Source organism: Rhinoderma darwinii, chromosome 1 (assembly GCF_050947455.1).
Source record: "Rhinoderma darwinii isolate aRhiDar2 chromosome 1, aRhiDar2.hap1, whole genome shotgun sequence".
In the NCBI taxonomy this organism is placed as follows: Eukaryota; Metazoa; Chordata; class Amphibia; order Anura; family Rhinodermatidae; genus Rhinoderma; species Rhinoderma darwinii.
The window spans coordinates 312,373,263-312,385,285 of record NC_134687.1 but is presented as its reverse complement, the minus strand read 5'-3'; the positions used below and the strand labels follow the sequence as shown (position 1 = coordinate 312,385,285).

Sequence of the window (12,023 nt, the reverse complement as noted above, 5' to 3'; positions counted from 1 at the left end):
CCAGGGCCTGTGAGGACTGGTAGCTGGAAAATTCACCCATTCTGGCTTACCCTGATAGGGCCGCAGGATCGCATACCAGATCAACTGGAGGTTTTTCAGGATACTAATAACTCGTGTGATAATCTTAATATTTTATGGGATACCCTGAAGGCCTACCTTAGAGGCTGCTTGCGATCTACAATCTCCTACATAAAAAGGGAAGCGGCAAAGGAAGAGGGTCAGTTGGCACAGCAATGTGAAACATTGGAGCGCGAGTATATAGGAAACCCATCTGAAGCGAATAAACATGCATGGCTGACGATGGGCCGCAAATACTTATTATTACTACAAGAAAAAGCTGATAGGAAATTGTTTTTTGCTCGGCAGACCTATTTTGAATTGGGAAACCAATCAAGTAAATTGCTAGCTCATTTAATACACCACAGTTCTCAGAGCTCAGCAATATTAAAGATTAAAGACAGTCAAGGCCGTGAGCTGACCGATACCCCTAGTATAGCGGCTCGATTCACTCAATTCTATAGGGACCTATATTCCTCACAGCCTACGTATGATTGGTCCGAGTGTGTATCATACTTGGAGGACTTGGAATTCCCGCAGTTAGATGAGGCAGGCAGGGATATGTTAGAACTCGATATCACGGAAGATGAGGTTACGCAGGCATTAAGGGATATGTCAAAGGGTAAGGCATCGGGTCCAGACGGGATACCATTGGAGGTGTATCTTCGTTACTCTGACCAGCTCACTCCCCCATTATGCTCTATGTATTCTTATGCCCGGAGGGAGGGGAAACTACCGGACAGTTTCTATGATGCCACAATTGTAGTGTTACTAAAACCTGACAAAGACCCTAGTGAATGTAGTTCTTACCGCCCTATTTCATTACTGAATTTAGACTACAAGATACTTGCAAAGGTACTGGCAAATAGATTGAACAAGGTGATATTACAACTCATTCATTCGGATCAGGCAGGGTTTATGCCGGGGAGATCCACATCTGATAATATACGCAAGGTTCAAATTTTGACTCAAATAGGAGAGGCACTAAAGGAGGACTGGGCAATGGCATCTCTTGATGCGGCCAAGGCCTTCGATTCTGTTGAATGGGTGTATCTGTTTGAAGTATTACAGAGGTTTGGTTTTGGTCCGATATTCATCAAATGGGTAAAAATCTTGTATAAGGATCCGAGGGCACAAATTTTGATTAATGGTATAATGTCCCCTTATTTTCACCTCCGTAGAGGTACCAGGCAGGGGTGCCCTCTCTCCCCGCTTTTGTTTGCAATAGCTATTGAGCCTTTAGCGATACGTGTAAGAACGCACTCAGAATATAGGGGAATAGTGGTGGGAGCACGAGAGGAGAGGATTAGTTTGTACGCCGATGATGTGATATTGTATATGTCATACCCGAGAGACAACTTGGGGCTAGCTATTGAAATCCTGAACCAATTCGGTAGATTTTCTGGCCTACATGTTAATTGGAACAAATCATTTTTCATGCCCTTGAAGGAAGTGGGGTGGGCGGAAGCTGAGCACGGCCTGCAGGTAGTGTCGTCCTTTAAATATCTGGGTATTATCATAAACAGAGATCATAGGTATGACCGAATCACCAACATACTGCCTCTGTTAGACTATATCAGGCTCAAATTCAAGGTGTGGGGGGCACTTCCACTGGCAGTGACGGGTCGTGTAAATTTAATTAAAATGGTTATTCTCCCAAAATGTCTGTATGTTCTGGAGCACGCAGCCATACCGGTATATAAGGCCTTTTTTAAAACCCTACATGCATTATTCCCGGCTTTTATATGGGGATCCAATAGATCCAAACTTAGTTTGGCTACTCTGCAGAGACCCAAACAGGAGGGGGGATTGGCACTACCGGATTTGTTTATGTACTATCTAGCTGGGCAGTTGAGATATTTACAGCTATGGACTGGGTCGGACCCGTTACCAATGAGGGAACAGCACCTCGCTGCATATTTGCATCTAGTGCACCTTTGGCCAGTGATAGAAAGCTCCCCGGGAACTTATAAAAGAATGCTCCCAATCCACAAGGCGGCCGTGCAGGCATGGACGGTGGCCAAACAAATTTATGCATATACGGATGTACAAGTGGACATGCCATTATGGGATAACCCCCTTCTTTCACATCTAATGGAGGGGCAGGCCCCCTCATTTTGGGATGGATTTGAGGTACATAGAATTGGGGATGTGTATAAGGATAATGTCCTTAAATCCTTTGCGCAAATGCAAGAGGACTTCCAAATTCCTAGGGAAAGTTTTTACAGATATCTGCAGCTGCGACATGCTCTCGCAAGTCAATACCCTAGGTCAGATCAAGAATTCTCACGATTCCCTTTGATTGGAGTTTTTAAATCGCAGGGCCCCCGGGGGCTGATCTCTGCGGTCTACACGGCCCTTATACATGCTAAACTGGCCAATGTCAAATTACCGGTAAAAGATAAATGGGAGAGCCTGATACCTGATCTGACAGAGGAGGAATGGGAGGATATACTTTCATCTCCTGTGTCTGTGTCACCGGCGGCAAATAACAAAATGATCCAATTAGCTATAGTTCATCAGAGTTATCTCACGCCGGTGAGATTGCATAGAATGGGCAGATATCCTAGCACTGAATGTCACAGGTGCCGTTTTCCCAGATCTGATTTCTGGCACATGATTTGGGATTGTCCAGTGGTGGCCTCCTTTTGGGGGGAGGTGTTGAAAGTGGTTGAGGAAGTGGTGAAGCAGCCGATCCCCTTTTCACCTAAGATCTGTCTATTTGGGGTGCTCCCTGAAGATCAATGGCCATTTCACATGCGTATTTTATTGCGCGAAGTGTTGTTTATGGCAAGGAAGACCATCGCACTTCGGTGGATGGATCAGAGACCTCCTAGGGTGATGAAATGGAAATCGCTGATCAATTCCATTATACCATATGAGCGAGTATTATATAAGAAAAGAGGGTGTGTTGGTAAATTTTATAAAATATGGCAGATTTGGTGTGATTCATCATGTACCCTGTATACTCCGAACAGATTTACAGACATGAGGGACCAGTTGATGCAGCATTGAGGAGGACGAGTGTTGCATGACTGGTTACTTATAAGATCTCTATATTTATATGGAACAAATCAAACTGGCCTGGGAAAGTATTTTGCCCGTTGGGATGTTAGTGTGTTGTCTCTGAGGGCTAACTATGTGATCTATTGAGTTATGACATGTTAAAAACCACCATAGCTACTATGCATCTGTGTTAAATGTGTATGAATACATAAATGTGTTTATTTCCTGTCATGTACTATGGACGTTTGTATTGTACAATTCTTTCAATAAAACGAGTTTAAAAAAACAAAAACATTAGAACAGTGAACAGCACAGGAAGAAGAAGCAGAACGTCTCTAATAATGTAGCAATATTTACTTCCGCTGAGAAAACAAAAAGTTCAGTAAAATATAAACTAATAATCGTATATAGTGATAGCAACAAAATAATTAGTGGCACCTGTCATCCAATAAGAGTCATAAAGCAGCCTCAGAATTGAAAATATAATCTAAAATCAGGGCTGTAACTATATTGGGTAAAGAGGATGCAGTTGGACCTGGGCCCTTGTGCCTGGAAAGGGTTCATAGGCCCTTGGTCCCATAAGAGGACACCTAAAATATAAAAAATGACCTGCCCTGGGGCACCTTGGAACAGATTTTGCATTACGGCCCAGTAGCTTAATGTTAACCCTCTGTCTAAAATCTAATTTAGAAAGAAAACTTAAAGTACATTTGCCATCTCAGACAACTACACCTCAACAAGCTACTTCGTTTGTATTTTATTAAAAATTCAAGCTACTTATTACATTTTTTATCTGAAACGTAGTCAAGATGTGTGCGTGTACATTAGTAACATAACCTACTTCATCCAGCCAAGATAAACTTTGACAACTTCTCGCTCCTTTGGCTTAACCCGGATTATCCAAGCTTCAGGAGTCGCCTCTTTGAACACAGAACTGCCTTTGGCATCATCTGTAGCTCCATTCCTGTTAATGATGTCATCAGTGACCAAAGTCTGCTGAGTCAGTGTCTGAACTTCAAAATCCTGCGGGTCATCAGGAATGTAAAAAGCCCTCAAGGCAGCCTCCTGTAACATGGGCACAAAAATGTAAGCTTTCTATTCTATTTGCTTGCTATTTAATTTAAAGAGCATATGTCACCATTTTATGAGTTATAATCAATGTTATATTACAATATAAATTTTAGAAATATACATTTTAATTAGACGTGAATGAATCTATGTGGTCATCCTGTCTCTGAATTGTAATTAGTCGTAAAGTGTTTTTTCCATAATCATAAATTATCCCATATCCACAGGAAAGGTGATAATTTTCTCATTGCTGGGGGCCCCACAGCTAGGGCCCCCACCTTTTGTCATAACTGGAGTCCCAAACCACCGTTCCTCCTCACTGCTCGACTACAGTGAGGAGGACTTTGAATGGAGCGGCAGTCAAGCATGTATGCTGCCGCTCCATTCAAAGTCTATTGGCATGATGAAAACAGCCGAGCTTCTGTCATTCTCAGACATTGAATGGAGCGGCAGTACGATCCAGTTGATTAGTGATAACTTATGATTATGGGAAAACTTCTCCAAGGCTGGAGCTTCAGTGGCAACAGCTTTTACTTATCACAATCGCTGTGATTGGAAGGACACACGACAGGCCAATCAGCTGTCAGCTTGTACAGGAAGCTGCTATACAATGGATTTTAAAAAGGTGAAACCCTTAATGAATGTTCATGTGCAGCCATTTTGAATAAGATACATAGATAAAATTCAAGAGGCTCAGAGAGTAATTTTTATTTATTTTCAGGATTTGGTCTAAAACATAGACCAGGATATTGGTGAGGGACACTCTAATACTTGCAAGAAAAAAATGGCTTATATAATTAAGTTTACCACAACTTCTTCACTTTTTGAAATTCTTGGAACAGAGATCATCCTGGGCTGATTCCGCTTTACTGCATCATCACCATCATAAATCTTTAAAGTCTGTTTGCCTGAAAAGCCAAAAAGAAAAATTAACAGATCATGTAGTCCATTGTATCCATAAATCACAACTAACGACAGCAATAACAACTGTAAATATCGCTACAATTGCAGCACTTGTGGAGATCCAGCTGGTTAATGGTTCAGACATTGACTTACACGGTGGAAAACTATAGGTGGCACTAAAGAGAACGTTTCCTTCTTTTTGAGGCAGAGCTCTTTTGCTAAAAAGTGCATTTACACTGGGTATTTATCGCCATGAACGCTCAGAAACTAGTGAAGTTACAATAATTGGCCAGCGTAAATAGGCCTTTACAACATTGAGTGATCCAATGGACCGAATCACGTTGCTCATTTACAAACCGTGATTATCTTCAAAATATGTCTTTATGGGTGAAAACATAGCAAAAATCCCTGTGCGTAAACTTTGGGTACATGCATGCACAGCCAGATGTTATGTTGTAGTAGACAGGATTTTATACGATTCTGTGGCTGAAGGTTGTGCAGTTTCACGGCACGCAGTGTTTTTTAGGAACCTGCTTCAAGCCCTGTCCCTTGCAGCTGCATTTATGATCATTGATGGCCGTGAGAAAAATACAAGGCATACAAAACTGTAAGAGGAAACCGCCAACAACAGATCCGCTTCTTAAAATGAAGAATAAAAATAAAAATAAAAAAAAGCAAAACTGCTTTGATTTAGCACACGGTTTTATTCATTCTACTGGTTCCTGTTACACTACGGTCAACACATATACTTAAGGCCCAATATGGGCTGATGATTGGTGGAACGGAACATTAGTTTCAGATCATCTACCCGTGTAAATGGGCCCTGCAATCAGCTGAGAAACTAGCAAACGCTTGTTTATCGCATCACTTACGTGTCACTAAAAATCATCGTTGTCGAGAGCACATTTCCCCGTGTAAACAGGGGATGTGCTCGAGACAACTAAGTAAACTGTATGGGGCCCGAACAATCTCGTTTGTCCCTACACAGTAAAGTACTGGGTTGCTTTTCATCCAAGGGAGTAGGCTCACTCACAACTAAGAACACATCCATGAATATGGTATCTAAACTTCCTCTAGGGGCAACTTCTCCAAACGATCTAGGAGCAATTTGGTGATGAACAATGCATTTTCCAACATGATGGAGCACCAGGTCACAAGGCAAAAGTGATAACTAAGTGACTTGGTGAACAAAACATTGACATTTTGGATCCATGGCCAGGAAACTCCCCAGATCTCAATCCCATTGAGAACCTGTAGTCAATCCTCAAAAAGCGGGTGGACAAACAAAAACACACTAATTGTGATAAACTTCAAGAACTGATTAGGCAAGAATGGGTTGCCATCAGTCAGGATTTGGCCCAGAAGCGGATATCCAACATGCCAGGGCGTATCTCAGAAGTCTTGAAAAAGAAGGGTCAACACTGTAAATATTGGGTCTTTGCATAAACTTGATGTATTTGTCAATAAAAGAAACATCTCACTAAGGCTACATTCAGACGAGCGTATCATATTCACAAGCGTGAATCTGGTACGTGTGTTGCGTTATGCATCAGTGTGCTTTGCGAGTGGCATGCGTTATTCACATACTCGCAAAGCACATTATTTTTATTATTTTCTATTTAATTGGTGCGCAAATCACGCTCCGCACACGGATGTGCATCGGTGTGCGGTTTTCACGCACCCATTGTCTTCAATGGGTGCGTAGGTGCGTAGGTGCGTGAAACGCACCAACATAGGACATACAGTGAGTTTCACACAGCAAACTCACGCATGTGTGAACGGCCCCATTGAAATCAATAGGTCTGTGATTTCCATGCGCAGCACACGGACATTATTCACGTTCGTGTGAATGGGCCCTAAAAGATCTAAAAACACTTAAGCAGCACATATTGTGAAAACCAAAATTTGTGTCGGTCTCAAAACTTTGGCCAGGACTGTACAATAATTGCTCCATGTACTTTGGTTCATACAGTGAACAAATCAAACTGTAAAAAGTTAAACATCACAATACCACCACATAACATATCACCACAAGCCAACAATAAAATTAACTACTATTGTGGTTGACATAGAATAATTTTTTAATAACCTATGCGCTACATTCCTCTTTTAATTAGTACCTGGAATACAAATTTGCACAGCAACATATTCCTCGAAAAAAAAAATCCTCCGTATTGTCTTTTTATGCTAAAACTGAAACAAAAATTGTGGCAAGTTTGTACTTGCCAGCGTTTGTTGATGCTTTTTCCAAAAAAACACAGCAAATGAGCACCGTGGGTTTTTCTGCCTCCCATTGATTTCAATGGGAGGTCAGAGGCAGAAATCGCTCAAAGTAAAATCATGCTACTTTTTGGCGAGCGGCCAAAAGCTGCCCGAGCAAAACAAAAGCCTCTGCCTCACTTTGACATCAATGGGTGTGATTTTGGCCATTTCTTGGCTCGGATTCCATCACAGTTTCCACGTCAAAAACCAGCGCAAAAAAAAAGCTTTGTGTAAAAGCTATGCATTCTGACAGCAGGTAAACAAAGGAGGATGAGACAGGTTGTTTTTAGGCTAGAAACACTGTATATTACTTTAAAATGGGTATTTACAGCATTTCCGCACTTTGGAATGAAATAATTAATGGGATAACCCCTTTAAAGAAAGTCCACACCACAAAAATTCTGTATACCGTAGCAGATACTGAGGAGGTGCCCAGTTCATGGCCTAATTCAATAACTGCATACAAACCGGGTTATGAACGATAAGAGGAAACGGAGAGTGAAAAAAAAATTATTGCACATGGAATTTTCCCAACTTATAAGAAAATATCCGCGCAATCTTCCTTTATTCTGATACAAATGGGAAGGATGGAAATTATGATCCGTGCTGATATCAATGAGTTAATTTAGTGAAATATTTTAAAAGAGGTCTGGGTGGCTTTCTTGAAAGAAATAATAATATTAAGGAAAGAAAGTTATGTACTAGATTACTGTAGATGGTGATTTGACCAGACATAAGATTTTTCATGAGATCCACCAACAAAATGATCACGTCTATGGCCAGTCTTAGGCCTCTTGCACACGACCATGTTTGGTTCGTGATTTGCGGACGGTGTATCGGTTGTATTTCCTGGATCAACCACAGTTCAGGGAGCCGAAGTTTCTAGCATCATAGTTATCTATGATGCGAGGAGTCCCTGCCTCTCCACAGAAATATGGTCACATACTATAATCATGTTTTCAGCACAGGACAGTATTTCGTGGAGAGGCAGGGACTCCTAGCATCATAAATAATTACGGTGCTAGAAACTCCGGCTTAATTCAGCTCCCTGAACTGTGTTCAGCCCGGAAAATGCGGCCTACATACTGTCCATATATCACGGAGTAAACATGTTCGTGTGCATGAGGCCTTAGTTTTGTAAAAAAAAAAAAAAAAAGGGAGCTGCGATTCAGTATTCCTAGAATAACTGAACATTGAATTACCGCTACTTGCAAAAGCTATTTCATTAACAAATTTGGTACTCCACATCATAGCGGTTTTGATAAGCTTGAAAAGAGAGATTTGTTCAGCCATTTAATTAAACGGAAATCAGGTGGTTAACCTCTAATATAGCATGGGGACTGAACAAGGACAAATCTCAAGTGTTTAATATTCAGCATATAGACAGTAGACAGGCGTAGGTGAAACGTCTGCATTTCTAACAAGCACTTAGCGGCTATTAATAATTGATGTAAGAGGCCTTGCTTCTCCACTGCACATTTGTAATAAAAAAAAATGAAACCTGAAGCGGGAAATGATCCTAAAACCAAAGTAAGGCTATGTTCACACGGAGTATTTTGGGGGAGGAATATCTGCCTCAAAATTCTGTTTGGAACTTTGAGGCAGATATTCCTCTCCCTGCACGCCGATTTTCGCGGCAATTATCGCCCCGTTTTTCGCCCGCGGCCATTGAGCGCCGCGGGCATAAAACAGCGAGAAATACGCTTTCTCCTGCCTCCCATTGAAGTCAATGGGAGGTCGGAGGCGGAAGACCCCGAAGATAGGGCATGTCGCTTCTTTTTCCCGCGAGGCAGTTTTACTGCTCGCGGGAAAAAGACGCCGACGCCTCCCATTGAAATCAATGGGAGGCGTTCTCGGGCCGTTTCTGCCGAGTTTTGCGACGCGGTTTCCGCGTAAAAAAACTCGGCAAAATACCCCGTGTGAACATAGCCTAAGATGAAACAGAAAAGCATACCACGAGTCTAATCAGAATAGATCAGATAAAAACAAATATAGGGCATTCATATAAGCTTTTCTAAAGATTTTTTTTTTTAGGTTATTTAGTAGCCAGATATTTTTCTAATGGCTCTGAATGTCACATTAAGTAAAGAATTTTCCCATGCCAACTGCATTCATTTCAGAGCCTAAAAGAGAATGACAGAGTGGAAGTGATCTATAGATCAGTTATATATGTACTGAACCAGTATTTTCTTTATAGATAGAAATAGAAACCATTCCTTGCAAAAACATTCACCATGCTTAAACGGATTTCCGGACACACACAAAGGAGGTGGAGTGTTTTAGGAAACTAATCCAAGGTCTAATACAGATCTTAGCTCGAGTCTTTCCTGTGCCTGATTATTTCCAAATTAAGGTTTCCTTCCACTTTTTATGTACATTTATAGTTACGGAGACTATAACGACTGTAACCATGTTTTTGTTTTAAGGATTTACATCTTGGTTCTATTGGAGCTGTAGGAAATCCTGTTCTACTTCTAATATGTTAGACAAGACCTGCCATGAACTTTAAAAAAATAAGGCCAGTCAGAATATTCAATTAAGGAAAAGATGCAAACCTTAAAATGAATATTCCATGTCTATTGGCGGAAGGAAAAAAAAAAAAAGTGTGTAAATGGTGGTATAAAAATCTGGCTTTTTTTTTTTTATAAACACTGATAAGTACAAATAGATTTTGATGCATCATGTAATATCTTCTGGAAATAGATTGATTGAGATAAAAAAGAAAAAAAAAAAAGTAGTTCTAAAGTAAGAGAACAGCCCGAAAAAACACTGCAGTGAAGATCAAGATATCCTTGTAAAACAAAGAAGTTATTAGTGTTCATAGAACAATGTACCGGACACTCCAGATTATTACATCAGTGAATGTGTTTGGGATTTCTTGGATCGTGTTTTTCAAATGTGACAGAAAGTAACAGCCATTAAACTATAGTTCCTTTATAGCTTGACATCTACTTTCCCAAACTCAAAGTGTATATCTGCCTAGTTATGCTATAGTATAGGGGCAGACAAAGTATCATTTCATGACTAGACACATATGCCATTAAGAAGTCCATATTTGGAAAGAAATAATTATAGTAAGCAGAAGAAACGGTCGACAATGTTTTCCAATAATCGTTAGGATTTGCTGGTTAATATCCGTTTCCTATTACCTTTTGATGGCAAGAATAGTCTAGTCTAGTGCAAAAGGCATAGACACCTGACAAACATATTATAAGTCATTTTCATTATAGGGTTATTTCACGATAGATACATCACAGCTGTCATGGATCCATTAATGACGGAAGCCATGGCGCTAATGTGAACGGAGCCTTAGTGTTCTTCAATTCCTATAGTAGACAGAGTAGTGGGTGAAGGCTCCTTCTACAGCCAGAAAAACAGAAAGAGTTCTTTACATGTCTCAAATACAAAAAAACATCAAGGGAAGGGAAAGAAAGAAAGGAATGAGGAAAGGGAAAAGGTGGGAAAAGGGGGAAGGGAAAAGGTGGGAAAAGGGGGAAGGGAAAAGGTGGGAAAAGGGGGAAGGGAAAAGGTGGGAAAAGGGGGAAGGGAAAAGGTGGGAAAAGGTGGGAAAAGGAAAAGGTGGGGGAAGGGAAAAGGTGGGGAAAGGGAAAAGGTGGGGAAAGGGAAAAGGTGGGGAAAGGGAAAAGGTGGGGAAAGGGAAAAGGTGGGAAAGGGAAAAGGTAGGGAAGGAACAAGATATGGGATAATCCCTGGTCAAACAGGCACTCAGCTCAGCGATCATATAAAAATATCAAAAAGTTTAATTGAAAAATATTGTTTCAAAAAACAAGAATAGCACCAATTGTGATCCTGTATCCAAATAATAGAAAAAAAAAAGGAAAAAACAGACATCACAAGCACGGCCAGGTAAAATGAAAAACAACAACTCACATAGTCCCATAACCAAGTCGCTTATAAAAAGCATAAATTATGCAGATAAGATGCTACACATGAATGTATCAGATTACAATTCCTAGTAGATAAGTTGATCATATATAAACCATGTGAGTGATAAGAAATATAAATCCTGTATAGCAGCAGGGAATGGGAGGCAAGCAGCCTATCTGGTATAATTCCACGTGGACATAGGAATGTGTCAGCCACAAATATAAGGGAATATTGTCACCTTTTCAAGACACAATCGTTGCAACATTGCCAACAGCAGTAAATAGTAAAGCCATATTATGTCCGTGGTGTAGTTACGACTATATTAGCATGACACAGGCAAAACACAAAACCAACTACAAGTAATCAAATGCATTTGACAAACAAAGCCAAAGCATTAGTCTTCCAGACCATATACTTATCGCAATATAGCGTGGTTTCTGGAAAGTAGGCCAGTAGATGGTCAGTAAATTCCACTGACAGTTTCACTGTAAGTTGGTTGTGAACGTGTCGTTTTCTCAGCAATTGGTATGGTAACCAGCAGCCCAAAGTAAGCCCAGTTGGGGTAAATGCTGAAAGCAGAGATTGTCCGTCCAAGTAATTACTTTTCCTTATGGCTGTAATAGTTGTACAGTCGGGGCCAAAGTCCCGGTTGAATATAAACGACACGGATTGCACATGTGCCAGTCAGAAGTAGCAGCTAAGTCCACACATTCCCGGCGTGTGACGTCAGAGCATAGGCAGTACGCTGACGCATTTCGTCACTACGTGACTTCCTCAGAGCGTGCATAGCAACACTAGCATTAACCATCTATTTGAGTAGTTAGACGGCCAATCAGTGG

The 12,023-nt window shown here is 40.9% G+C and overlaps 1 protein-coding gene across 1 annotated transcript in view; it reads right to left on the bottom strand.

Moving 5' to 3' along the window:
* Positions 1 to 12,023, bottom strand: part of DGKQ (diacylglycerol kinase theta) — a 220,117-nt gene that overhangs the window by 69,417 nt on the left and 138,677 nt on the right. Inside the window, exons 8-9 of the mRNA XM_075825529.1 lie at positions 4,939 to 5,039; positions 3,905 to 4,128 (exon numbers count right to left, since the gene is read on the bottom strand). Of these exons, the coding sequence (XP_075681644.1) occupies positions 3,905 to 4,128; positions 4,939 to 5,039 (325 nt within the window). The remainder of the gene's footprint in view (positions 1 to 3,904; positions 4,129 to 4,938; positions 5,040 to 12,023) is intronic.